At 43.4% G+C, this 25,297-nt stretch overlaps 1 protein-coding gene across 2 annotated transcripts; it reads right to left on the reverse strand.

Annotated features, from left to right (window-relative positions):
• Positions 1-466: 466 nt before the first annotated feature.
• Positions 467-7,130, reverse strand: LOC131248889 (coatomer subunit beta-1-like). 2 transcript variants are annotated; one of them, XM_058249393.1, is made up of 4 exons: positions 3,532-4,055; positions 3,345-3,440; positions 1,253-1,338; positions 467-741 (listed from the first exon to the last, which is right to left on the reverse strand). In XM_058249393.1, exons 1-4 carry the CDS (start codon positions 3,580-3,582, stop codon positions 663-665), a joined length of 312 nt encoding a protein of 103 aa, XP_058105376.1. In that variant the 5' UTR covers positions 3,583-4,055; the 3' UTR covers positions 467-662. The 2 variants fall into 2 exon arrangements, 1 of the variants encoding a protein (XP_058105376.1); XR_009172527.1 differs by lacking the exons at positions 467-741; positions 3,345-3,440; positions 3,532-4,055 and adding exons at positions 5,425-5,529; positions 7,067-7,130 and having other exon boundaries at positions 1,109-1,338.
• Between the last annotated feature and the right edge of the window lie 18,167 nt (positions 7,131-25,297).

A 25,297-nucleotide genomic window follows, 5' to 3' on the forward strand; every position in this document is an offset into this window, starting at 1 on the left:
ACTTATATAAGCTAATATAGATAAATACTTCATGGCTAAATCATTCATTCATTCATTCAATTAAATACAATCATTCATTTTAATCCATTCACAAAAGTACAATGCCAACATAATAGTTATATGTCTATTTAAAGTTCTCATTAACAGCAAGATCCAATGCCTTCTCGCAGCCAAATAACTTCTCAACAATCACAAGCAAGAACTCCATGGATGTGCCTCTACTGGTTATCAATTTGTCATCAACTAACACCCTATTCTCAGCATCACTTTGATCCGAAAGCTTACTGCACATGTCTGAAAATCAATTTCATCATACAAACAACATAATCATATGAAAAAGCTATGCCCAGAGACTAAAGAACTAAATTATAGAGAAAGACGATGATGAGATGACTTAAAAAAGAAAGGCAATACTCAAGAGCATACACTAATCTTCTTATTTCTGAACAAGTAAAATTTGCAACAGCCAAAGACAAAATAAATATTCAGCTATTCAAAATACCAACTAATATAGGTATAGCAATACCAACTTAATTTGTAAAAACAGAATAGATCAACCATTTTAGCTAAACTCAGCCAACGAATTTGGTAGAGTCATTCACATGGTCAAGGTTTTTCGAGTCGAGACACATTGATGATTTGATTCACTTGCTTCTCAATGCTCAGATTGACCAAAGCATCAACACACTCTTCGCATACAGATTAGCAGCCAGAAACCCACAATCTCCATCCAGGGTAGACCTGAGACAGAGTGTAGGGTGAAGCATCAACCAGCTAATATAAAGGAGCATGCCAAAAACATCTCTGTGGTAACATATGCATTATGGCACACTGATGAGGAACCATTAATATGGTGGGAACAACCACATGGACAACTTAATCCAAAAAGCAAGCTAATCACAATCAAATTAGTGGCCTGAAAAAACTGAGGATTAAGTTAAAATGTGAATGAGGATTAGCATTCAATGGGTGAACCCCCTAATAATCACACAGTAAGAAATGTCCAGCCAACATGATTTTCAGTTTAAATTGCCCACCAGGTGGTGGCCCACCAGAGCAGCAATGCATCATAAGTGCATTCTATTATCATGACCAAGTTTATTTGAAAAAATGCATTAATGGTTGGACCATTCAAAAAGGAGGGAAAAAAAGATGAAGAAAGAAAGAAAAGAAAGAAAGACAAACGGATGATGCATCAAAATAGCATTTCTCCTAAATACAGTCAAAGACTCTGGAGAGATTAAAAGCTTACACTGGAGTGAGGCACTTCATGTTTGTCAACTTTATGATGTGGTTCAAAAATTCCTTCTCATCTTGAAGTACGGTGTTCACAGCCACCTGAAACGTAAGGCAATAGTATATATATAGAAGGCCAATATATGATTCCAGTACAAGAAAAAGGCATTTAATGTTAAATTGGTGGTGAGTGGAAAAGTGCCACAGAGAGCTAAGATGGTGCCAGAATATTTGTTAATGAAGAAAATTTATAAATTAGGGTAGGGAATGGATCACAGGTTCAAAACCAGGGAGGTTTAAACATGATTATGGATATCCAATCATCATTCAATCCACATCTCAAGGCAGTCTTTCTATTGTTCTAAACTTAAAAGGTATTAGCCTTCCGCTCAGTAGCTGAGTTGGTAAGGCATCCCAAGAGTACATCCTGGGCTAGGGTCTCGCATGTTTTAGATTAAGTGAAGCCGTTCCAAAGCTCAGAGCTAAAGTCATGCATGCCAGCTAGGTGAGGTGGTGGATTGGGTATTGCCCCCTGCTTGGATCGAGCTCCATCTGTCTATATTCAGTCCTGATCGTTCATCAGGTGCACCAAATCACCCTCTCAAATCTCATGGGCACCACATGGCATGATTTTACATTGTTCCCCATCGTGTGGCCCACCTTAGATTTTTTTTTCTCTTCTTCTTTACCATAATCTAAGGCCCACCTTAGATTTGGATCGTCTGATTTTTGGGCTGTTAGGACAACATGAAAAGTTTCAATTAATGGACAGAGTGGGTGCAAGGTTTACAACAATGTGAGCCCCGTTGAGCTCGGGGATCTTACCCACAGCCTAAAGCGGGGGATGTATTGTCTTATTCACGCCGTCTTACTGTTTTTCCAGCTAATTTTGGGGCATGAACTCAAAATTGAAGCATATCAAAAGCTCTAAGTGCACGACATCACAAGAAGTAGTGGAATGGTTGAAAACTGCTACTATAGCGCTGTATAGCGTATAAGGTAAACTTTGTGGGTCCCACCATGATGTATCTGTTATATTTGTCCATCCATGATACCAGCTCATTTTAGAACATAAGCCTAAAATTGTAGCATATCGAAAGTTCAAGTGGACCACCATAGTACATCATTGGCATTCTACAAGTTTAAGATCTCCCATGGTTGCCAACTCCAAGCATAGATTCTATAGTCTCCCTAGTTCGGTTGATGACCGTAACATTGAGGATAATGTCATAATGATAAATAGTGACATATGCTTCAGCATAGACAGTATCACTGAATCCCGTGAGTTGAAGAATGCGATTCAGCTTATTCTCATCTTTTCCATTCTTGGTGAATTCACCAGTTGCATGTTTCAAATCATCTTGAACCTCATCTTCCAATTCGAGCTGGCTCATGCCCTAAAGAATCAAAGCAATCAAATGCGGGAAAATGAAAACTTATCCCATGGCTCCAATATCATCTGTAAGCATATGATACCATAAATAAACTAATCGTTGACTAAGCAACACCTGAAGAGTCAATTAATCTGTAGAATTGTCCTAAAAGCATCATCGTCGTCGTCTTAGCCTTTCTCCCAACAATTTGGGGTTGGCTTTTAAATGGTAGAGTGAGGAAATGTTCTATGATCATCTGCCCGCTGGACATCAACATTTCTGGACTCTTGGAAGTTTGTAACCAGCAATGGCAGAGGCTCCCAATGCGATTCCACCTACTATTGATTCCCATACTTTTAAAATATACACCCAAAAGGGTGAGCAACATGGCTGAAGTTTCTAGCCACTAAGCATGAAGCACACCTTCTAAAACACGAATAAATGAAGTACAACATGGTCTCCCATACCTCAAACATTCCAAAATCAAAATTTTCATGATGGTCATTATCAGAAAGGAAAAGTAAATAACCTCGAATGCCATAACAAAATAACAGTCAGCTATAATGAATTCCACTAAGAAAGCTAATATCATAATTAAGCCTGAATTCCTATTTAATCACAAGATTAGAAGTTCCAATCCTCCAAGCTATTTGAAAACCCAACCATATCAACATGTGGACTTCACAGAAGGATGGGCACATGAACCAAGCTTGTGTTCATAGATTTACTACTCACAGTGCCATTTCGAAATTCACCTGAGATGTCTAGCTGGGTCCAGAGTGCTTTGGCCAATAGATAAACAATGAATCTAATGAAGCGATACAAAGGATTCTTGTAAACAAAGGTGGATTAGTGTTGGAGGGATGAGAAATAAAACGATTCAGCATCCATTTCCATCACATGACTAATGCATTGCCATTACCTTAAAAAGAGTCATAAATTCATTGAATCCCAACACAGCAATGGCAAGCATTGCCCACAGAGGTGGTAACCCATTGTTATTATGTTTATGGTCTTCCTGAAAATAACAAACTGGACATAATTAACACTAAACATAATAAAATCTTCTTTAGACATGTATGATGTTGCTCCCTTTGTTTGCCACTGCTAAAGTTTGACTAGATGGCGCACATGTTGAACGATGAGCTCTCCATCAGGTGGGCGGCAATATCAGATGACCTGGCCCAAAAATAGGGGTTTGCTCATCAGGCGGTCTAAGGTGTTCCAAACAAATAGATGGCTACAATATTTGCCAATATTTTTCTAGCGTCCATTTATTCGAAAAAAGCACACCTGATTACAAGAATGACTTGATTTTTTCAATGAATCTACATAGCAGAATCCACCAGACAGATGGCTCTCCTGTTTGATAGTGGGTGAAATGTGGATAAAAGCAAACTTCTTACATGTGCATCTATGCAATCTGCAATACAAGGTGGCAAAAAACAACAACAACAACAACAACAACAACAAAAACAGGATGGATACCAATAGGCCCCTGTTCTTGGTGACATCTACAACAGAAAAGGTCCTGGTCATAATGGACAACCACAAGGCTATAGAATAAATGTGATTATCTACTTGTTAACTATTTCATGTCATTTTCACACGTTCACCATAATGGAATTCTTTCTCGTACTCGTGCAGTGGCGTAGGATGCATGTAGAACTTGTTCCCCATTCAAATGCAAAGAGAGCATCTCATTGTATCATGTCTGAAGCCATACTAGAGGGACATTGTTGAAATTATTATCTAAGTTTAGAGGAATTCCACATTGAGAAGACAAAAATAGCATACCACTTGTTAAGCAAGACTTGGTGACCTTAAGAAGGCCAAAAAAATGGGAAACTGAGGCAATAAATTATCTCCTGGGAATGGCTGTGAAATGCTTCTTGTTTATCCAAAACAGTTCCTCATGCCAACTCAATTGAAATTTTCCATCAAGAAAGTGAAGAGCATGTATGCCAATCACTTTCCCTCAGACATCATTTGCACAATCTGCCACTGAAAATGTACTCACACCACAATATATAGAAGAATGAGAATTTTCATCGGTTTTATTTAAAAAAAAAAAAAAAAAAAACTAGTCTTTCAATTTTAATAGCTTCAAGCTTCAAAGTGGATGTATTTTAGTTTCTCAAATCTACGGAGACTCTGCAGTCTTAATTTCAATAAATTATAATGACCAAAACTTCTAATCATTTGCATATGGAATCAAACTTCACAAACAGGAAGGCAAGACCAAGTCATAGAAAAAAGAAAAAAGAAAAACAGTTATATTCCTCCAAAAAGAACTGACCTTCAAATTTCAATAGAGTAATTCTATAAGGCATTTCATATCAACACTTAAAAAGGAAAGCATCAGCACTAAAGCAAACATTTTCTGTAATTTTGACAACATCATCACATCATGCTCACCACCACAACCATGATTAAAGCCGTGTCCCAGCTATTTGGTGTTGGCTTCTCATGACTGCTTGGCAGAAGTTCAACAAAATGCTGCCTCCCTGACATCAACCCTCCTTTACCTGGGTTTGGTACCACTGGCACATTGCTTCTAGGTAGAGTTTAAAATTTTAATATTATGTACTTGTGTGTTACATAACCAATACAAGGTGGTTCCCCGCCCACCAAAAAAAAAAAGAAGGAACCAAGAAGTCTCCGACAAGAACAACAACGGTGGCACGTGAATGTGCTATGATAATCTATGTCATCATGCATAATTAAGAGGTTTAAAAGAAAAAGAACTAAACTTGACATTCAAAATCACAATAATGAATTATTTTTTAGAGAAAGATCTATGAAGTATTTATACATGAGCAGAAATGGCCTGGGTTACAGTGTATTCTGTCTCTACCTTGAATTGTTTTCATAGAGATTTACATTGGATGGGAGAAATCAAAGTTTTTGTCGGTGAAACCTGATAAAAAAAATTCGACCGTAAAAATGAGTGATCATACCTCAACACAGATCACATGCACTTCACAGAAAACCTTTGGAGGCAAATGGTGCAGGCATAGGTTCTAAAATGTAACATACAAAGGAAATGATGTACATTATAAACAAGCAATAGGCCAAATGCTAGAATGACAACAATGCTCCTTCCTTTACTCATCCAAATAGCAAGTATTTCATTTCATGAAAAACCATGAAATAAAAACTCATTCTTCATACCAAACTTGTTGGAGAGCCAGGTATACGGGTGAAAGTGGGCTGGGCTGGCCAGGCTCAACTATTGTCTAGCCTACTTTAGCTGGATTTGGGTGGAGTCTAATGGCCACATGCTGGGTTTGGGCACGAGCTTTGAGGACTCATGATGAGTCGTACTGGTGCCAAGTTTTTTAATCTCTCGGCTGGAATGGTATCAACTATGTCATCGATACCAAGTTTTTAACCGCAGGGTCACCAAACTATCAGATTGCATCAATATCTCACCAATACAATGCAATATTTCGGGATATTGGTTATCAGGCCCACACGATTCCAATACTCCCAGCCAATATCAGCCGTAAGGATCGGACTGCAAACACTGAATCCAACCTCATCTAAAACCAGCATGATTTTTTTTTTTTTGTGAGAATGCTTAAACTCTCATATTAAAAGCCTAAGGCGTGTTGTGAGAGCACATGATTTATACCAACTTGATAAGGGAAGCAGAAAACAGAAATAAATATACGAGTAATTCTAATGAGGATATATAGCAACACTCTGGGAGCTGCATTCTTTCCCATTTTGAAAGGCAACCACTTGTATCCTAAGCTAAGATCATACACATTTCAGAATCAACGGTCTGCGTTGATTATACTCCCCCAAGCCACATAGGCCATCATCTTCAATCATCATCTTCCTCCTCACTTTCCTCATCACAATCATGAACTTCAAATTTCGACCTATCGGACTCCTCATCACCATCATCAGCCATACTTTCTTATTGCTTGTTGTAGGCTGAAATAAGCTTTTCAAACTCGCCCTTCTTCTTTGCAGCTTTAGCTTCAAAAGGAGCTTTCTCAGCATCAGACATTGACTTCCACTTCTCTCCCCCAGCCTTTCCAATAGCTGAGACAGCCTTCACATTACGATGCTCTTGCATCACTACTAAAACAGAGTTGTATCGTCCCTAAAACCAGCATGATTTGCAAATCAATTTTTGCGTCACTACTAAAACAGGATTGTATCGTCCTTAAATTGTACGGGCTCAGCTTCAGGCCAATATGAGTGAAGATGGGTGCATCCTTCACAAACAATAACGGTGCATATCCCTTCACAAATGTGAAGTGCCAGATCACCAGCAATCGGAACTCCACATTTCGGCTTCTCCCATAAATCTCAACACATATAAGCATTCTAAGTTTGCAGGGGTAGTAGAAGGATGCATTTTATATATATATATATATATATATATACACACACACACACACAAATCTGAAAGGAAAAAAAAGCTCATATTCAAAGCTTACCAAGTTTCGAAATTACTGCCGAGATGTCTTCTGGATTGAGAGAGAAAAGCGGCGCGGGAGATCGAGAGAGAGAGAGAGAGAGAGAGAGAGAGAGAGAGAGAAGGGGAGCAGGAGATCGAGAGAGAGAAGGGGCGCGGGAGATCGAGAGAGAGAGAGAGAGAGGGAAGGAGGGACGAACGGACGGACGTGAGAGGAATGGGGTTTTTTTTTGAGGAGTGGAGGGAAATGAAACGTTTGGTGAGAGGGAGAAAAGAAAAAGGCAGCGTGGTTTCCACATTTTTACCTACTATAGCTCTGCTATGGTTTTAGATCATAGCTAAAAGCCCTCTGGACCGTAGCCATTGCACCGTCCTTCGTAGCCCCTCCGCACTCGCACGTCTAATGGGTTCTGGATGGACAGTCTTGTCAAGGGTTTTGTGGAGTCCTTCGTGATGTATTTGATATATCCACTCTGTCCATTAATGTTGTAATTTTTTTATGAGTAGCCCCAACATATAGGCAAATCAAAGGTCCAATTGAACCACAACATCAATCAATGGTAGGTATTAATCTCAACTGTTTCCTACCATGTGGTTCACTTGAGCATTCGATCTACTTCCATTTTTGGGCTCTTTCCCTAACATTCTCTCTCAAAACGGATAGACGTACTAGATAGAGCACACACATTTTAATGGGCCTCATAGAGTCCCTCATGGGGCTATCCGAGGTTGTTTAAACATGTGGAGGTATTGGCTTTTAGCTACGGTTTGGGCACTTTTTAGTTACGATTTTAAGTCGTAGCAAAGTAGCTACGGTCTAAATCCGTAGCGAAAAACTAGCATAGTCCGTAGCCTTTGGTCTTTTTTTTGTAGTGCACATTGAGTCTGACTATCCAAATTTAGGTATGGGACTGGTTTGGATAGAAATCCCTTGTGGTGGACCCCGTAGCCTGTGATACTACGTACTATCATCCCGACTTCACACTCCAGCTTGGTCATTTTATTCGCATCGTATATTGCATTGCATCCTCAGCACATAGCATTTGGTTTACTGTACTTCTGTATTGCATAACCTGATTAAGGTCGACAGTATTCGTGGACTTAGTATCTGATATTTGGCTTACTATGTCTCCCCATTGCATAGTTGATCTACATTACTTCCTCAGTATATGATATTGGCTTACTATGTTTTTGCATCGCATAGCTTGGATAAAGCTGATGGTATTTATGAACTTGCTACCTTGTTTCCGCATTATTATGATATTATACGATTTATGGATTACCAGTATTTTCACTTACTCTGATAATCATATGCTTGGCACGTGCATCACACACACTTACACCACCCTCTAAGCTTTCTATAAGCTTATGCACGATAGATGCGTGCAGGTGGCGTTAGGTTACAGCAACATTGAGCTTGGAGCATGCAGCAGTTTTCTGGAGCTTTGATTTTGACATATGTATTTCCCTTTCAGCATTGTATTCAAATGTTTATATTAGTGGATATGTGATGATGATGTTGCCTTTGTGATTTCGGTATAATTGTGGTTATGCTTCTTGCAAGACAAATGTACATTGAAAAATCCTCCTTGTAGGATCTCAAGGTTAGAATCTGGTGTATGGACGTTGGGAGCTGAGAATAAGGTACTACAGAGGTTGCCGGCATCGGATTCAGCAATTAAAAATTTTGTGAGCCCTGTTTCCGAGTTTGGGGCATGACAGAAGTTGGTATCAGAGCATAACTTGGGAATACCTAATGATAACATCACATATCTGCTGATAGCTACCCTACACTCTATGATTATTGAGAACTTAGAATGGTTAGATCCCCGAGTTCGAATAACTTGGAGATTTTCTGATATAGCTCCCTACCGTTAAGATTGTGAAGCTGCATAGCATTCCAATTTTGATCATTTTTTATCCGGGGTCCGAGTTTCAGTAGGATCACCATAGTGTTGATGATGCATCTTGGGAGGGCGAGGTTGAGATTAAAGAGCGCTATCTTCATCTTTTTGTAGTTTGATTGTGCCTTGACATATATACTTGATGATGTTTCCTCTTCTCTTGTTTATTCTGTAAATTTTGAGGATGAAATTTTTATTAGGAGGGGAGAGCTGTCAGACCCGTATCCTAGCTCGTACTATTCCGTAGGCTTTTGTGATCCTCCCGGTCGAATTTCGATGACCCACAATCTGTAACCGGAAGTTGCCCACGATCCTGAGCTGTATCACGTGTTCCAGAGTTGGCTCAACGCGAGACTTGTGCCCTAACGACCGCACTGTCGCCGCAGTTCCGACACTACGTATTACCCGCCAAGGCGATACCCGGGTCAGAAGATGTGGGCCCATATTTAGTTTGAGGAAAATCGCCATGCATTTGCAAACCTAAGCGAGATTTCAAATCATGTCCCATCCATCCCATCAAATGTCAAGTACACATCACCTTACAACCCTATTCCCAAGCAACCCCAAAGTCAACTCTCTCTCTTATAACCCATCCCCTATTTAGGTACATCCATCACTCACCCATCACTCACATCTCTCATCTCTCTCATTCTCCAAGCAAGCAATCATCTAAGCTCCTTGAGAGGAGAAAGCTAGGTGTGGCCCACTTCTTACCACCCAATCCCACCCTCCATAATCAATCTCAACCGTTGAATCATGTCCCATTGGAGCTAAGTGGAGGAGGAGCCCAAGAAGATCGAAGATAGGTGTTTTTCTAGGTTTTGATTTGTGTGATTTTGATGATTTGAGGGCCCACTTGTGGTGGGACCCATCTTGATGTATGTCTTGTATCAAAGAGGGGCCCATAGTGGCGAGGTCCCTCCCATCTCCACCGTTCTCTCTCTCTCTCTCTCTCTCTCTCTCTCTCTCTCTCTCTCTCTCTCTCTCTCTCTTCTTTATGATGCCATGTGGCCCACTTGATGCGTGCATGATATCCAACAGTCCATCACGGTGGAGCTAACTTAATGTATGTGAGGAATCCAGCCGTCCATCTAGGACGGTGGAGCCCACCTGATGCATGTACTTTTTCCAGACGTCCAGCTAAGACGATTGACCACTATGATGCAAGTCTGAACATCCAGACCGTCCATCTATGTGGACCCCACATCCTACTGCTATTGTACAGCGTTAGCAAGATCTATGGGCCACTGTGATGTATTATTTCTCCATGCCATCCGTTTGTGGACCGCACCTTGATGCATTTATTATATATGCACTGTCTAGCAGATCTAGACGGTGGGCCACACTGAGATGTATATGTGTTATATTTAGACCGTCCATCCTTTCTGCTGGTGGGTGAGCTGCCAACGGCCAGCAGCTGCTGCTGCAGTTGGCGACAACAAGTTCTGACGGTCCAATCAAGTGGGGCCCACCTTGATATGTATTGTTTCCCCACACCGTCCAGCAAGGGACGTGGGACCACACCGTGATGTATGTCTTCCATCCACACCATCCAATGCTTTGGACGATGCTGGACACCGTTTGAAGGTGTTGTGAGACCCACCATGTAACGCCCTGAAATTCGGGGGTCGAGGATAACTCAGCTCCCGAGTTTCAAAACATCACTTATGTAACATATTTAATGATGGATATATGTTGTCTGTAAGAGTACATAAAACATGGAATAGATTAGGCCAAACTACAAATATAATTCAGGGATAAGTGAAAGACGCAAGCGGAAGACTTAAAGGAACATATGTGTACATGTGCAAGTCCCTGAAATACGTATACATGCCAGGTCATACTTACAAGTGTTGCTTTCAAAAATACAAGCATCAAATGACATCATCTAGTACAATTACAAAGAAAACCCAGAATCCCCGCATATCAAAACATGGCTCACATGAAACCGCCTGAGAACTGCATAAAAGAAAACGCGGCCTCATCATCCTCAAACTCTTTCTCTTCTTCAAGGGTCGCGTCATCATCTGCATCTAAGACAGAGTCTGGTTGGTGTTGAAACACCGCTCCAGAACGTGGGAGTGAGTGATCAACTCAGTGGAACTATACCGTAAAAGTTAACATGATATCAAATCAATCAAGCAGTAATGATAAGACAATACAATTAAACAAGTCTAAAGTACTCTTGTTAATGCAAGGATGTATGTATAAATGATGCATGCCCTCACCTGCACTCCCTCAGCGTCTTCATCTTACGTTACGCATGACAACCTCCCGCAGTGCCAACGACTTCTACGCACATGCAATGCAGTGCATGAACATGATTACCAAGTTGTTATTAGTCCTTTTCATACAGTAGGATTGGGAAGCTAAGGTACCTTCCTCATATCAATTTCCACACAGTGATCCATTCTAGGGTCATCAGTCCTAGGCCATCTTATACGATCATATGGTTCTAGGTCGCTACAAAGGGCTCGTCACCAATCAATGCATGCCTATCATACCTTCGTTACTACTCTAAGGCTCGTCGCCTTAATGTAGTATCAAGGTATGCTCGAGGTCACTACAAAGGGCTCGTCACCAATCAATGTAGGCCGGCAACACGAATATAGTGTCTCATACCACCATAATCGGGTCACGAGTCTGGTGTGCTCACTGGTCACTACGGGGAGGCTTGTAGCCCCAGCGTAGGCCGACAGCTCGACCACGGTGTCCCATACCACCATGTCCGGCTCATGAGTCTTAGCGGATCAAGGTACAACGGTTAACGGGATTTCATCGGTAAGTTTGGTACCCTAGATTCAAACAATAGTTTCCATACATGGTAAACATACATCGGACAATCGGGTTACTTGACGAACTCGACTAGCACGAGCGCACGTTGGGTTGAACAACATAGAGTGCGCAAACACTCCATGTGGCCAAACCACCGCCGACAACTCTAATACGACTCGGGTTCGTCAAATCACGTCCTTCGTGGCGAAAACAACCTCAGCCACGAACTCAAGGCCGATTACCGATTTCCTGGACTATTTCATAGTCCCAAACACATTCCATTATAACAGATATGCATATACAATTTAGAACAGTAATGGAACAACAATTCAAATCATGTAGTATGTGAGCATTTGAAGAATATCAACTTAACATGGATTTATACATAAGTAATACTTGAAGTTAAACAACAAAGAATGTGACTTGCATGTAAGAAATCATACACACCAATAGGAGAGTTGAGAATCGCTTCTCAAAGCCCGCAAATAAGATAATATATTACACTTTAGACCATTCAGACATTTCTACAAACACTTAGACTATATAGTTCAACATACATAACGTATGTTGGAATACACGCATTTGGACAATTCCTTTTGCCAAGGAGTTGACACACATACAACTAGCACAAGTACACGACAAATAATCATGGCAAAAACATGTTCATATTTTATACGTATACGATACTTCCTACATATACATAGAATACACAAATCTCAATATAACACATACACATCAAGAACGCAAAATAAACATAGCATTTGGCATGTGAAATTGCATCCATAACAATAATAAACCATTATCTGACATTGAAAGCCTTGAAAACCATAACCTATACGAATATAGTCCGCACCTTAAACCAGAAAAAGCACACCGAACTGATTCAGACGATATGTCTTCGTCAACGGCGACTAGATAACCTAAGGCAAGAATAGAAATGAGCTACATCAACACATAGACTATTCTAAGCTCTAAACAGATTAGGGTTAGATTAACTTACCCAAGGATGAACTTAGAATCGCCGGAACAACGATTCAAAGTTGATAGTTTAAGGATGTAGGGAAACCAGAAAGAATCTCCAATGATTCACCAACTTCTCTCTTACTTTCTCTCTCTTTTCCTCTCTCTTTCTTAGCTAGGGTTAGGAAATTCGTATGGGAAAGAGAGTGAGGGTTTTAAGGTCTTTATATAGGCCTAAAATAGATGAAAATAGCCCCAGGGCCAAGGTATACTTAGGTTATAACCAAATCAGGCCTCTCTCGATCCAACGAAGCACTTCCGGTGGTCCTTTCTCCACGTGCGGTCAGACTTAAGCTCACTAACCATAGATCTAGGTCAGGCTGAGTTTTCATACCGATCGGATTTACAGATCAGCCGTGGCGGACCACTCTCAATTCAACGGTCATCGAAACTCGATCATGTCCACAAGCACTATGACATGCCTGGGCCATCTTCCCTGATCCGAGGGTGAAATTGGGTCAGAATCCAACGGTCAGATTGCTTAAAATCGTCGCGCAAGCGACACGACTCAGATTTCATAAAATCATATTTAATTTCTCACCGTTCTCACACTCTTCACTCCGAACTCAATCAAATCGACCCAGGACATCATCTGGACTTGATTTTTGAGGTGATGGCCAAGTCCAACATGGTGACCATAACTGTCTAAGATCATCGCTATCGGACTTTCGACGCGCGGTCCAGGTCCGATCCAAAGCTTCTAAAAATTCCCGAGAGCAACTGGATTTAGCGTTGAATCCCAGATTTCAGAGTAACATAGCGCTAACGATTCTACAGGTTTTGAGTCCTGCAGATCAAATTTAAAGTGATTGGTGCAAATTTCACAAGCAATCAAGTTTAGCGCTAATAAACCCACAAATAACTTCTAAGGAAAATAGAGGCAATACTCAGGTCTTAGCATGAAAATTTTCGGGTCATTACAATCTACCCCCTTAAAGAAAAATTTCGTCCTTGAAATTTGTACCTTCTCATATTCCTCAAGGATCTGAGGGTAACTCTTTCTGACCTCAGCTTCAATCCCCCAAGTAGCCTCTTCTTCACTATGATGCATCCATAGTACTTTCACAAGAGGGATGACCTTGCTACGCAATACCTGCTCCTTCCTATCTAGGATACGTGTTGGTCGCAGTACATATGTGGCATCCTCGCTCAACTGCACCTACTCCCAACTGATAATATGCGAATGATCAGGAATGTACTTCTTCAGCATAGAACATGAAATACGTTATGCATGCACACAAGTAGTGTGGGCAAAGCAAGGCGGTATGCTACCGCTCCCACTCGATCCAGAATTTAAAATGGACCAATAAATCTCGGCGTGAGCTTTCCCTTCTTACCGAACTGTAGAACTCCCTTCTAGGGGAAACCTTAAGAAATACATGGTCTCCAACCTCAAACTCAAGCGGTCGTCGCCTCGTATCGGCGTAACTCTTCTGCCTGCTCTGGGCTGTCAGAAGTCGACGTCGAATAATGCCAACTTTCTCTGAAGTCGCCTGCACCAACTCTGGGCCAATCAAACTACGCTCGCCAACTTCTGCCCAGCAATGCGGTGCTCTACACGGGCGACCATACAATGCCTCGTAGGGAGCCATGCCGATACTCGCCTGGAAACTGTTATTATACGCAAACTCTGCATAATGGAGACAATTATCCCAACTGTCCTTGAAATCCAAAACACAAGCTCGCAACATGTCTTCCAGAACCTGATTCACACATTCCGTCTACCCATCTGTCTGCAGATGAAACGCGGTGCTAAACTTCAATTTCACACCCATCGCTTCCTGGATACGAGTCCAGAAGATAGATGTGAATCGCGTGTCTCTATCAGACACAATCTCCAAGGGAACTCCATGCAGACGTACAATCTCCTTGATGTACAACCTAGCTAACTCGTCTGCAGAGTTTGTGACTCTGATCGGTAAGAAATGAGCCGACTTCGTCAATCGGTCGACGATCACCCAAATAGAGTCATGTCCCTTCCTCGTTCTCGGTAGCCCTGAAATAAAATCCATAGAGATGAAGTCCTACTTCCATTCTGCTATGGGCATGGGCTGAAGCAGCCCAGGAGGTCGGCGATGCTCTGCCTTGACCTGCTGGCACATGAGACAACGAGATACAAACTCAGCAATGTGAACTTTCATGTTGTCCCACCAATAAGATCTTCTCATATCTTGATACATCTTCGTGCTACCTGGATGCATCGCAAGCTTAGAATTATGGGCTGACTCGAGAACCTCCCATCTCAAGTCAGGAATGTCTGGGACACATAGCCGGCCACGAAATCGTAGGCCCCCATCTGAACTAACACTCCATTCGGAGTCCTCATCTGTACCAACCCGCTCTCTCATCTTCGCCAAAAGCTCATCATCTGCCTGAGCTGCAACGATCCTCTCGTCAATGAGGGGCTGTACACGAATGTGTGCGATAACCTCATACGGCTCTTCCACCGTAAGTTTCTGCTCAAAGTCTCGCACAAACTCCAACATGTCCCACTCTGCTATCATTAGCAGAGCTGCAAACTCTATAGCCTTCTTGCGACTCAACGCGTCTGCCACAAGGTTTGCCTTGCCCGGATGGTAAGAAACATCGAACTTAAAGTCTTTCAATGTTTCCATCCATCGACGTTGCCTCATATTCAAGTCACGCTGCGTGAAGATATACTTAAGGCTCTTGTGGTCACAAAAGAGTTCGAACTCCTCTCCGTAAAGGTAATGTCTCCAGAGCTTTAATGCAAAAATGACAGCTGTCAACTCCAGGTCGTGTAAAGGGTAATTTTCTTCATGTTTCCTCAACTGTCTCGAAGCATATGCAATCACCTTGTCCTTCTGCATAAGGACACAACTCAGACCAATGCGAGATGCATCAGTATATATCGTATACTTAACCCCTTGCTCTGGCAATACTAGCATAGGGGCGGACGTCAGCTTGTACTTCAGCTCTTGAAAAGCTATCTCTGCCCTCTCATTCCAAGCAAACTTCAAATCTTTCCGTGTCAATTGAGACAACGGTCTGGCTATCTTCGAGAAGTCTCGTATGAAACGTCGATAATAGCTTGCTAGACCCAGAAAGCTTCTCACCTCAGTAACTGAACCAAGCTGCTTCTAGTCCTGAACTGCAGCTACCTTAGCAAGATCAACAGTTATCCCTTCCTTGGACACCACATGTCATAGGAACTTGACTTCCTCTTTCCAGAAATCGCATTTCTTGAACTGCGCAAAAAGCTGATTCTTCCTGAGAGTATCTAAGACTGTTCGTAAGTGCTCCTCGTGCTCTTCTCGGCTCGCAGAATATATCAAAATGTCATCAATAAAGACAATGACGAATCAGAACAAGAATAGCCGAAATACCCTGTTCATCAAATCCATGAACACGGCCGGTGCGTTCGTAAGACCGAACGACATCACAAGGAACTCATAATGGCCAAAGCTAGTCTTGAAGGCGGTCTTCTGCACGTCCTCATTCTTGACGCGCAACTGGTGATACCCTGACTGCAGATCAACCTTCGAAAAGTACCGTGCCCCCTTCAACTGATCAAATAAATCATCGATCCTAGGCAAGGGATACTTGTTATTCACAGTCACCTGATTCAACGTACGATAATCAATACATAATCGTAAGGAACCATCTTTCTTCTTAACAAACAGGACAGGTGCTCCCCAAGGAAACACTTTAGGCCGAATAAAATCCAAATTCAACAAGCCATCTATCTACTTCCTCAATTTTTTCATTTCACTCGGAGGCATACGATAGGTGGGCAAAGAAATGGGTGTCGCACCAGGCATGAGATCGATAGTAAAATCAATCTCGCGCTGAGGGGGTAATCCAGGAATCAACTCAAACACATCTTCAAACTCCCGAACTACAGGCGTGCTTTCAAACGCCGATCCAGCAATACTCTCCAACAGAGAAGTATATTAACCAAGATGAAAAGGGTAACTGACCTGAACTGGGAAAGTAATTATCTCACCCTCAGGTCCATGGATTGTCTCCGACCTAGCTTCACAATCAATCTCTGCCCACATCTTCGTGAGCCAATCCATGCCCATAATGACATCGTAATGGTAAAGAGGTGCGACAAAAAGGTCAACAAGAATCAATCCACTCCCTAGATCAATTAAACAATCTATACAACGCTTGTTCATAGTAGAGGAGATCCCTGTAGCGGTAGTGAGCGTCACTCCCTTCATAGTAACAGTGCCCAAACTCAGGCGCCTAACTGCCGCATACGATATAAGAGAGGTAGTGGATCATGTATCCACCAACATAGAAACGGGAATACCTTGGATGTGAGCAGTAACCTCAAAAGATCTCGGCACCAAGTCAGCCACAGGCGCTTCAGCTAAGAGCGGGTGAACTCGAGCCTGCTGCTGGCGATTCGGCGGAGGAACCATGGGCCGCTGAGGTGGCCTGAAGCGAGGTACAGGCGGTCTGAAGGATGGATGAGCTGGCGCTGAGCGAAGAGGTGGAGGTGATATAACCTGAGGCATCAAACGGCTGATCCTCTGCGGTGGAGTAAATCCACTATCCCGCATACGCAAAAAGCAAGTGCGATCTGAATGCCCCATCTTCCCACAGTACGAACAGTGAAAATCAGATCGCACCAGCCGAGCGGACGGTGCTGAACGCCTAGGAGGAGAATCTGCCCGCGGCCTCTTGCCGAGAAATGTTGCACTCTGAAAGTCATGTCGTGGTCTGAGAACCATAGGTGCTCGCATACGGGACGACCTGTCCCCGTCCTGCTCAGCTCGCAGGGACATGCTCACCAACTCCGCATAGGAAGATATGCTAGCACAGCACATCTTCGATCGGATCTTAAGCCTCAACCCCTCAGAAAAACGCCGCATCCGCATCGGCTGATCACCTAGAAGCAAAGGAGCATAGCGACCCAGCTCAGTAAACCGGTTCTCATACTCCGTCACCGACATCCCTCCCTTATGGAGGCGAAGGAACTCACTCTCCTTCTCATGTCGGTACGTAACCGAAAAATACTTCTCGTGGAAGCGTGCCTCAAACGCTTGCCACGTCCATTCAAACCCTTCCACAACAGTGCAAAGAACACTGTCCCAACATAAACTGGCCTCTTTCTCAAACATGAAGGAGGCAAGCTCGACCTGCTCAACCTCAGAACAGTTCAACGTCCTCAGCATCTTAGAGATGCGATCAATCCAGTACTCGGCCTTGGGTCTATGAGAACCCGTAAATGTGGGAGGTCGTAAGCGCTGGAATTGCTCAAATGTGCCGCTCGCACTAGCGCTCCCAGATGGGTGCATAGGTGAAGCAGGTGGAGTTGCCCCCATCGACTGAGCAAAGATGCCAGCCATGGAAGACAGAAACTGCTGCTGCTGTTGCTGGTGCTGCTGCTGCATTAACAACATCATCTGCTCAAACCTATCAGGAGACGGAGTTGATGAAGATGTATACGACATCACGCAGATGCACGGTTCAGCTCAGGAACCGAAGGCGTGACTGGAGGAGCCATAGGTGGAATCACAGGTGTCGACCTAGCAGCGGGGCCAGTAGCTGGCTGAGAGTCCAACCCAACACTAGTATGAGACGGGCCCGACTGTGGATCCGTCTGGCTATCGCCTAGGGGAGAGACCCCGGCAAGCGACTCGACCAAAGAGAGATGGGCCGAAGTCTTCGAACCCTTAGGAGGCATACCCTAAATTCAACAGAGGATGCAACCTGTGAGATCCAACATTCACATAATCCACCCACACAACATTTACATCACAACTCAAAGATAACAACATACATTCCATTTAACAAAATTGTCGCAATACAAGAAGGGCGGCATTACATGAATCGCGATAGAGAAAGCATGTGAACTAAAACATCTAAAGCTGCAAACAACAAACAACTTCCAACTACTATGCCAACAACAGCGAACAACAAAACAAAGCAAAGGATGACTACAACTACAACTACTCGTCAGAATCAGGAGATGGAGGCGGGGCACCCTTATCCTGCAAACAACACAGGATAGACTTCAGAGTTCGAGTCACCTTCTTAAACTTATGCTTCACAAGGCCTCGAAGATCCATAATATCCTGGTGTAGAATAGCCTGACCCTCCTCAAGCCGAGCGATACGGGCATCCCTGGCAGCCTGATCTGCGCTCTACTCTAGTGCCACAGGAGGAGAACTCTCACTCCATCCTGGGCCTCTACCTCTTCCTCGTCCTGCTCTACTTCTTCTTCAATCTCAGCTCCACCCTCGCCGTAACTCTCTTCCTCATCGCTCTCTGTCTCATCCTCACTTTCTGAGGCTTGTCGCCGACGAGGCCCAATGTCCATCTGATTTAGGGTCGTCTCATTAATGTAGCGAACAGGTACCGACTTTTCTACCCCAAGCATATAGCCAAACTCATGTGTAAGCTTACAAATGGGTCGACCAAATGGGAGTGATTCGGTCCTCCTATTCGAACGAGCGATAAGGATAATCTGACGCAAGATGTACGTTGGCACATATAGCTTCTCTTCTTGCCCCACCTGATACAAAAAATTTACCATCAGGTGCGTACACTCGCTGCGGTTGCTCTACCTTAGATATACATTGAATGTGCACATGTGGTAAAGCAAGCGAAAGTCGTCCGTCATGTTGGTAGCTAGAAGGCTTCTATTAGGCTGTCATTCGACCAGACGACCACACAGGAGCCATGTGCGACGATCCCTCTCGCGCGCACTGCTCAAATTTTTCTCACTGGCATGCACCTCACCAAGCGGCACATTCAGGAGTCGGGATATCAAAGCAACGTTGACCATGGCCTCCCCATCTCTTCCACAAGGGATCTTGAACTGCAAAGGCTCCAGCGAAGGTTTCTGAATGTGGGCATAAAAAGCTCGAACAGTGCTCGCATTGGAGCGATATTCACCCTCAAACAAGGGACATCAACCGGCCCTTTCCAAGCGCTCCAACAAGAGAAACTCGCCAAATAGCCGTGGATTTATACGAGCCTCAAAAAGGACCCTACGACCTTCATAGACTCCATGAGATAGCTCCACCAACAAGGTTCTTCCAATGGGAGCTTGAGGATCAAGGTTCCGCTTCGTCTGAAACTCACGGGTGGCGGTCATGCTCGCGGCGGTACCTATCGGCCTCCGTGCACGGGTTGGGCGGCTAGGCCCGGCTTCATCCACGGGCGTTCTCTTCTTCCCCATCAAAGAGAGAAAGGTGGAGATGGAAAATATGGCCGTAACAAACTCAAATAAGGCCATGGAAAATGAGAGGAAAGAGAGAAATGGGAAGAATGGTGAGGCTTCCACACACTTGAGATCCCAAAAAAGGATTTGAGAGCTCAAATGAGAGGAAAAATGAGTGAAGATAGCAATAAAGATGAGGTTTTGAAATGGTAGGATGGGGATGCACGAAAATGAAGAAAGGAAAGGGTTTGGAAGGAGGTTTTGTGGGGTTTTGAGAGAGACCTGAAGAAAAGGAAAGCTTGGAGGGTGAGTTTGTGAAGGAAATAGGTTTAGAAGGGTTTTAAATCGAGCAACCCTGATTAAGTGGGCCACACAAGACCCCATGAGCGTCGGCCCGAGCCGGCCCGTTGGGCGGCGAGGTCATCGCCAGTCTCTGGACAATCTGGTGATGACTTGCCATTTGGGCAAGGTCCTCCTGGCTCCCTAGGTCCAAAATGATGTGAGTCCCCCCTAGGTCTCCCTGGAATTGCCCCGATCGGGCCCTTAGTCCGATTCGACACATATCGGGCCACTCGGATTAGAATCTGATATAAGCACAGGTTTACAGACATTTTAAGAGCTGAGATGGGAAGATAAACCTTCTAAACTTGTCAATGGATGGTCTAGAAGAGATTTTGGGTCGCTGTGTGTGATCAGGAGTGCACACAGACTCGATCTCGGCGATCGTTTTCAGTAAACTTTCGCTGATAGAAGCAACGGAAACACATATATAAATTCTACAATAAACTCGCACCCTCCTACACTAAGGTGGCGACAGCGTGCGGTGCGTGACCATAACCCAGGTCCGGTTTAATCCAACTCATGCTCTGATACCAACTTGTAACGCCCTGAAATTCGGGGTTCGATCATAACTCAGCTCCCGAGTTTCAAAACATCACTTATGCAACATATTTAATGATAGATGTATGTTGTCTATAAGAGTACATAAAACATGGAATAGATTTGGCCAAACTGCAAACATAATTCAGGGTTAAGTGAAAGACGCAAGCGGAAGACTTAAAGGAACATATGTGTACATGTGCAAGTCCCTGAAATACGTATACATGCCAAGTCATACTTACAAGTGTTGCTTTCAAAAATACAAGCATCAAATGACATCATCTATTACAATTACAAAGAAAACCTAGAATCCCCACATATCAGGACATGGCTCACATGAACCCGCCTGAGAACTGCATAAAAGAAAACGCGGCCTCATCATCCTCCAACTCCTGCTTTTCTTCAGGGGTCGCGTCATCATCTGCATCTAAGACAGAGTCTGGTTGGTGTTGTAACACCGCCCCAGAACATGGGAGTGAGTGATCAACTCAGTGGAACTATACCGTAAAAGTTAACATGATATCAAATCAATCAAGCAGTAATGATAAGGCAATACAAATAAACAAGTCTAAAGTACTCTTGTTAATGCAAGGATGTATGTATAAATGATGCATGCCCTCGCCTGCACTCCCTCAGCGTCTTCATCTTACATTATGCATGACAAACTCCCGCAGTGCCAACGACTTCTACGCACATGCAATGCGGTGCATGAACATGATTACCAAGTTGTTATTAGTCCTTTTCATACAGCAGGATTGGGAAGCTAAGGTACCTTCCTCATATCAATTTCCATACAGTGATCCATTCTAGGGTCGTCAGTCCTAGGCCATCTCATACGATCATATGGTTCTAGGTCCCTGCAAAAGGCTCGTCACGAATCAATGCATGCCTATCATACCTTCGTTACTACTCTAAGGCTCGTCGCCTTAATGTAGTATCAAGGTATGCTTGAGGTCACTACAAAGGGCTCGTCACCAATTAATGTAGGCCGACAGCACGAATATAGTGTCCCATACCACATAATCGGCTCACGAGTCTGGTGTGCTCACTGGTCACTACGGGGAGGCTCATCACCCCAGCGTAGGCCAACAGCTCGACCACGGTATCCCATACCACCATGTCTGGCTCATGAGTCTTAGCGGATCAAGGTACAACGGTTAACGGGATTTCATCGGTAAGTTTGGTACCCTAGATTCAAACAATAGCGTCCATACATGGTGAACATACATCGGATAATCGGGTTACTTGACAAACTCGACTAGTACGAGCGCACGTTGGGTTGAATGACATAGAGTGCGCAAACACTCCGTATGGCCAAACCACTGCCGACAACTCTAATACGACTCGAGTTCGTCAAATCAGGTCCTTCGTGGTGAAAGAAACCTCAGCCACGAACTCAAGGCCGATTACCGATTTCCTAAACTATTTCATAGTCCCAAACACATTCAATTATAACAGATATGCATATACAATTTAGAACAGTAATGGAACAACAATTCAAATCATATAGTATGTGAGCATTTGAAGAATATCAACTTAACATGGTTTTACACATAAGTAATACTTGAAGTTAAACAACAAAGAATACTTGCATGTAAGAAATCATACACACCAATAGGAGAGTTGAGAATGGCTTCTCAAAGCCCGCAAATAAGATAATATATTACACTTTAGACCATTCAGACATTTCTACAAACACTTAGACTACATAGTTCAACATACATGACGTATGTTGGAATACACTTAGACTACATAGTTCAACATACACTTAGACTACAAGCAATCGAGTTTAACGCTAATAAACCCATAAATAACTTCTAAGGAAAATAAAGGCAATACTCGGGTCTTAGTACGAAATTTTTTAGGTCATTACACACCAGTAATATATGTGTTTCATCTCTACCACGTGGGGCCCACTTGATGATGTCTGTATGGGGACCAGTCCGTCCATGGACCCTAACTCTGACGTGTTGGGCATATCCACTCTGTCCATTTCTGGACGGAGCAGAGAGAGGGGCCAACCATGCTATATGTATTTTATACATACCGTCTATACATTTGGAGTTCCCCCCCCCCCCCCCCCCCCACACACATGTCCCACGTGTGGGGGTGTGACCCACCTTGATGTAATTATTTTATATCCACTCCATCTGTCTAGTAAGGGGATGGTCGGACCCACCTTGATTTATTTATTATAATCCACACCATCCAGATTATGTTGGACAGTGCTGGACAATGTTTGGATGGTGTTGATTTACATAGACAATGTTTGGATGGTGCTGATTTACCTGGATAATGTTTGGACAGTGCCGATCATCATTCCCACCTGCCTTGTATTTTGAGGCCGATGTGATAGGGCCCACCTACATTGTATTTAAGGCCCATATGATAGGGCCCACCTGCTTGAATCTGAGGCCCATTGTGATGTATTCGAGGCCTATGGGCAAGGCCCATTATGACATGTATTAAGCCCATGACACGTGGCCTATTTGATGTATTCGAGGCCTAGATGTGTGGCCCATTTGATGCATATGAGACGCCTGTGTAGGGCCCACATGTTATGTATTTGAGGCCCATGTGATGGAGCCCACCTGATACGTATATAAGGCCCATTGGTGGGGCCCATTGATGCGGCCCACTTGTTGAGGCCTATGGGTTGCGGCCCATTATGATGTACTGGGGCTCATGGGTTGTGACTCATTGAGATATATTTTCGGCCCATATGGCATGCCCATTGTGATGTTTTTATAGCCCATTTAATGAGGCCCATTATAATGTGCATTAGGCCTATGGGTTGTGGCCCATGTGAAGTATCTGAGGCCCATGTGCAGGGCCCACCTGTTGTGTATATGATGCCTATGAGTGAGGCCCATTGTGATGTGTTCGAGGTCTATCTGATGCGGCCCACCGTGACGTGTATTAGGACCATGTAATGCAGCCCATAGTGATGTGTATGTAGCCCTTGTATGAGGCCCATTACGATGTATATTAGGCCTTTGTGTGAAGTCATGGGCTCACTTTATGTTTGACTCTATATGGGCCACTACTTGGGAGCGATGTTAGTTAAATGTCCACATTGATAGGCAATGATGGTTAGATGTCTACATTGTGACCTTCCCTTGGGCCATTGTAAGACTCATTCTTATTATGAGTAGGTTATCTAGGCATATCCTTAATATGAGGAAAGTACACCATCATCATATAGCATGCTTAGTATAGCTTCACAACTCATGCCCATGCACATCATATGTATGCCTGATATGAGATGTGATTAACCATTGCATATGTCATAGGGTAAGTTGTTTATGGGACTCCTTGAGAGATGGACTTGCCCCACATCAACACACGGTATGCGTAGGATTGATGTATGATTAGACTATGTGATTCATGGATATTGCATTTTGTGATATGACCACCGTACGCCCTAACGACATCAGGGTCGTGGCCTCCACAGGCATGTCAGGAATGGCCAGATGAGACACCAGAAATGTTTGGTTCTAGCATCGGGCCGTCATAGATGGCCCTGAGTGAAAATCCCTAAACCCTCTTGGTACCAGAGGACGCCCCAACGTCTAAACCGAGTGGATATATATAAGCGCATGAGGGCCGATACCAGTAGGTCGCGTCTCCCACTGTATCGTGGTCGATTGAGAGGGGATGTGGCCTTACTAGCATGAGGGAGTAGGCAATGTTAGACTGAGTCTGACCAGCTTGAGGAATGGGTCTGCTATCAATGAACCGGGCTCGATATCGGCAGGGAGATAGTGAGGTCTCTTCCACTTACCCAGTTGTGCGATCAAATAGAGGCGGCAGCTGGCATGGAGTGTAATAGACCCCGGTGATGATCCCAGAGATGTACAGTACTGATATGTGGACTTATTGAGCAAGAGTTGCATGCACATTCATTCATTCATTCACTATCCACTTGGGTTGGTGGTGCACAAGTATTTGTTACGTGTACATTCACAATGGCTAGGATTTCAGTTAGGGTGTGTGACTAACATGAGATCAGGAGTTTATCACATTGAGTCTGACTATCCAAATTTAGGTATGGGACCGGTTTGGATAGAAGTCCCTTGTGGTGGACCCCATAGCCCGCGATACTACTTACTATCATCTCGACTTCACACTTTAGCTTGGTCATTTTATTCGTATCGCATCTTGCATTGCATCCTCAGCACATAGCATTTAGTTTAATGTTCTTCTATATTGCATAACCTGATTAAGGTCGACGGTATTCGTGTACTCGGTATCTGATATTTTTCTTATTATGTCTCTGTATTGCATAGCTGAGCTACATCGCTTCCTCAGTATATGATATTGGCTTATTATGTTTTTGCATCGCATAACCTGGATAAAGTTAATAGTATTTATGAACTTATCAACTTGTTTTCACATTATTCTGATATTGTACGATTTATGGATTACTAGTATTTCCACTTACTCTGATAATCATATGCTTGGCACGTGCATCGCACATACTTACACCATCCTCTAAGCTTTCTATAAGCTTATGCGCTATAGATGCGTGCAG

Source organism: Magnolia sinica, chromosome 6 (assembly GCF_029962835.1).
Source record: "Magnolia sinica isolate HGM2019 chromosome 6, MsV1, whole genome shotgun sequence".
NCBI classification, from domain to species: Eukaryota; Viridiplantae; Streptophyta; class Magnoliopsida; order Magnoliales; family Magnoliaceae; genus Magnolia; species Magnolia sinica.

Bases quoted from the DNA above. Each gene is read 5' to 3' on its own strand.
- LOC131248889 (XM_058249393.1), bottom strand. From the start codon at position 3,582: ATGCTTGCCATTGCTGTGTTGGGATTCAATGAATTTATGACTCTTTTT. The intron at 3,441-3,531 runs GTAATGGCAATG...TTTGTTTACAAG, and splicing joins AATTTATGACTCTTTTTAAG to AATCCTTTGTATCGCTTCAT. The intron at 1,339-3,344 runs GTGAGTAGTAAA...CTTACGTTTCAG, and splicing joins GTGAATTTCGAAATGGCACT to GTGGCTGTGAACACCGTACT.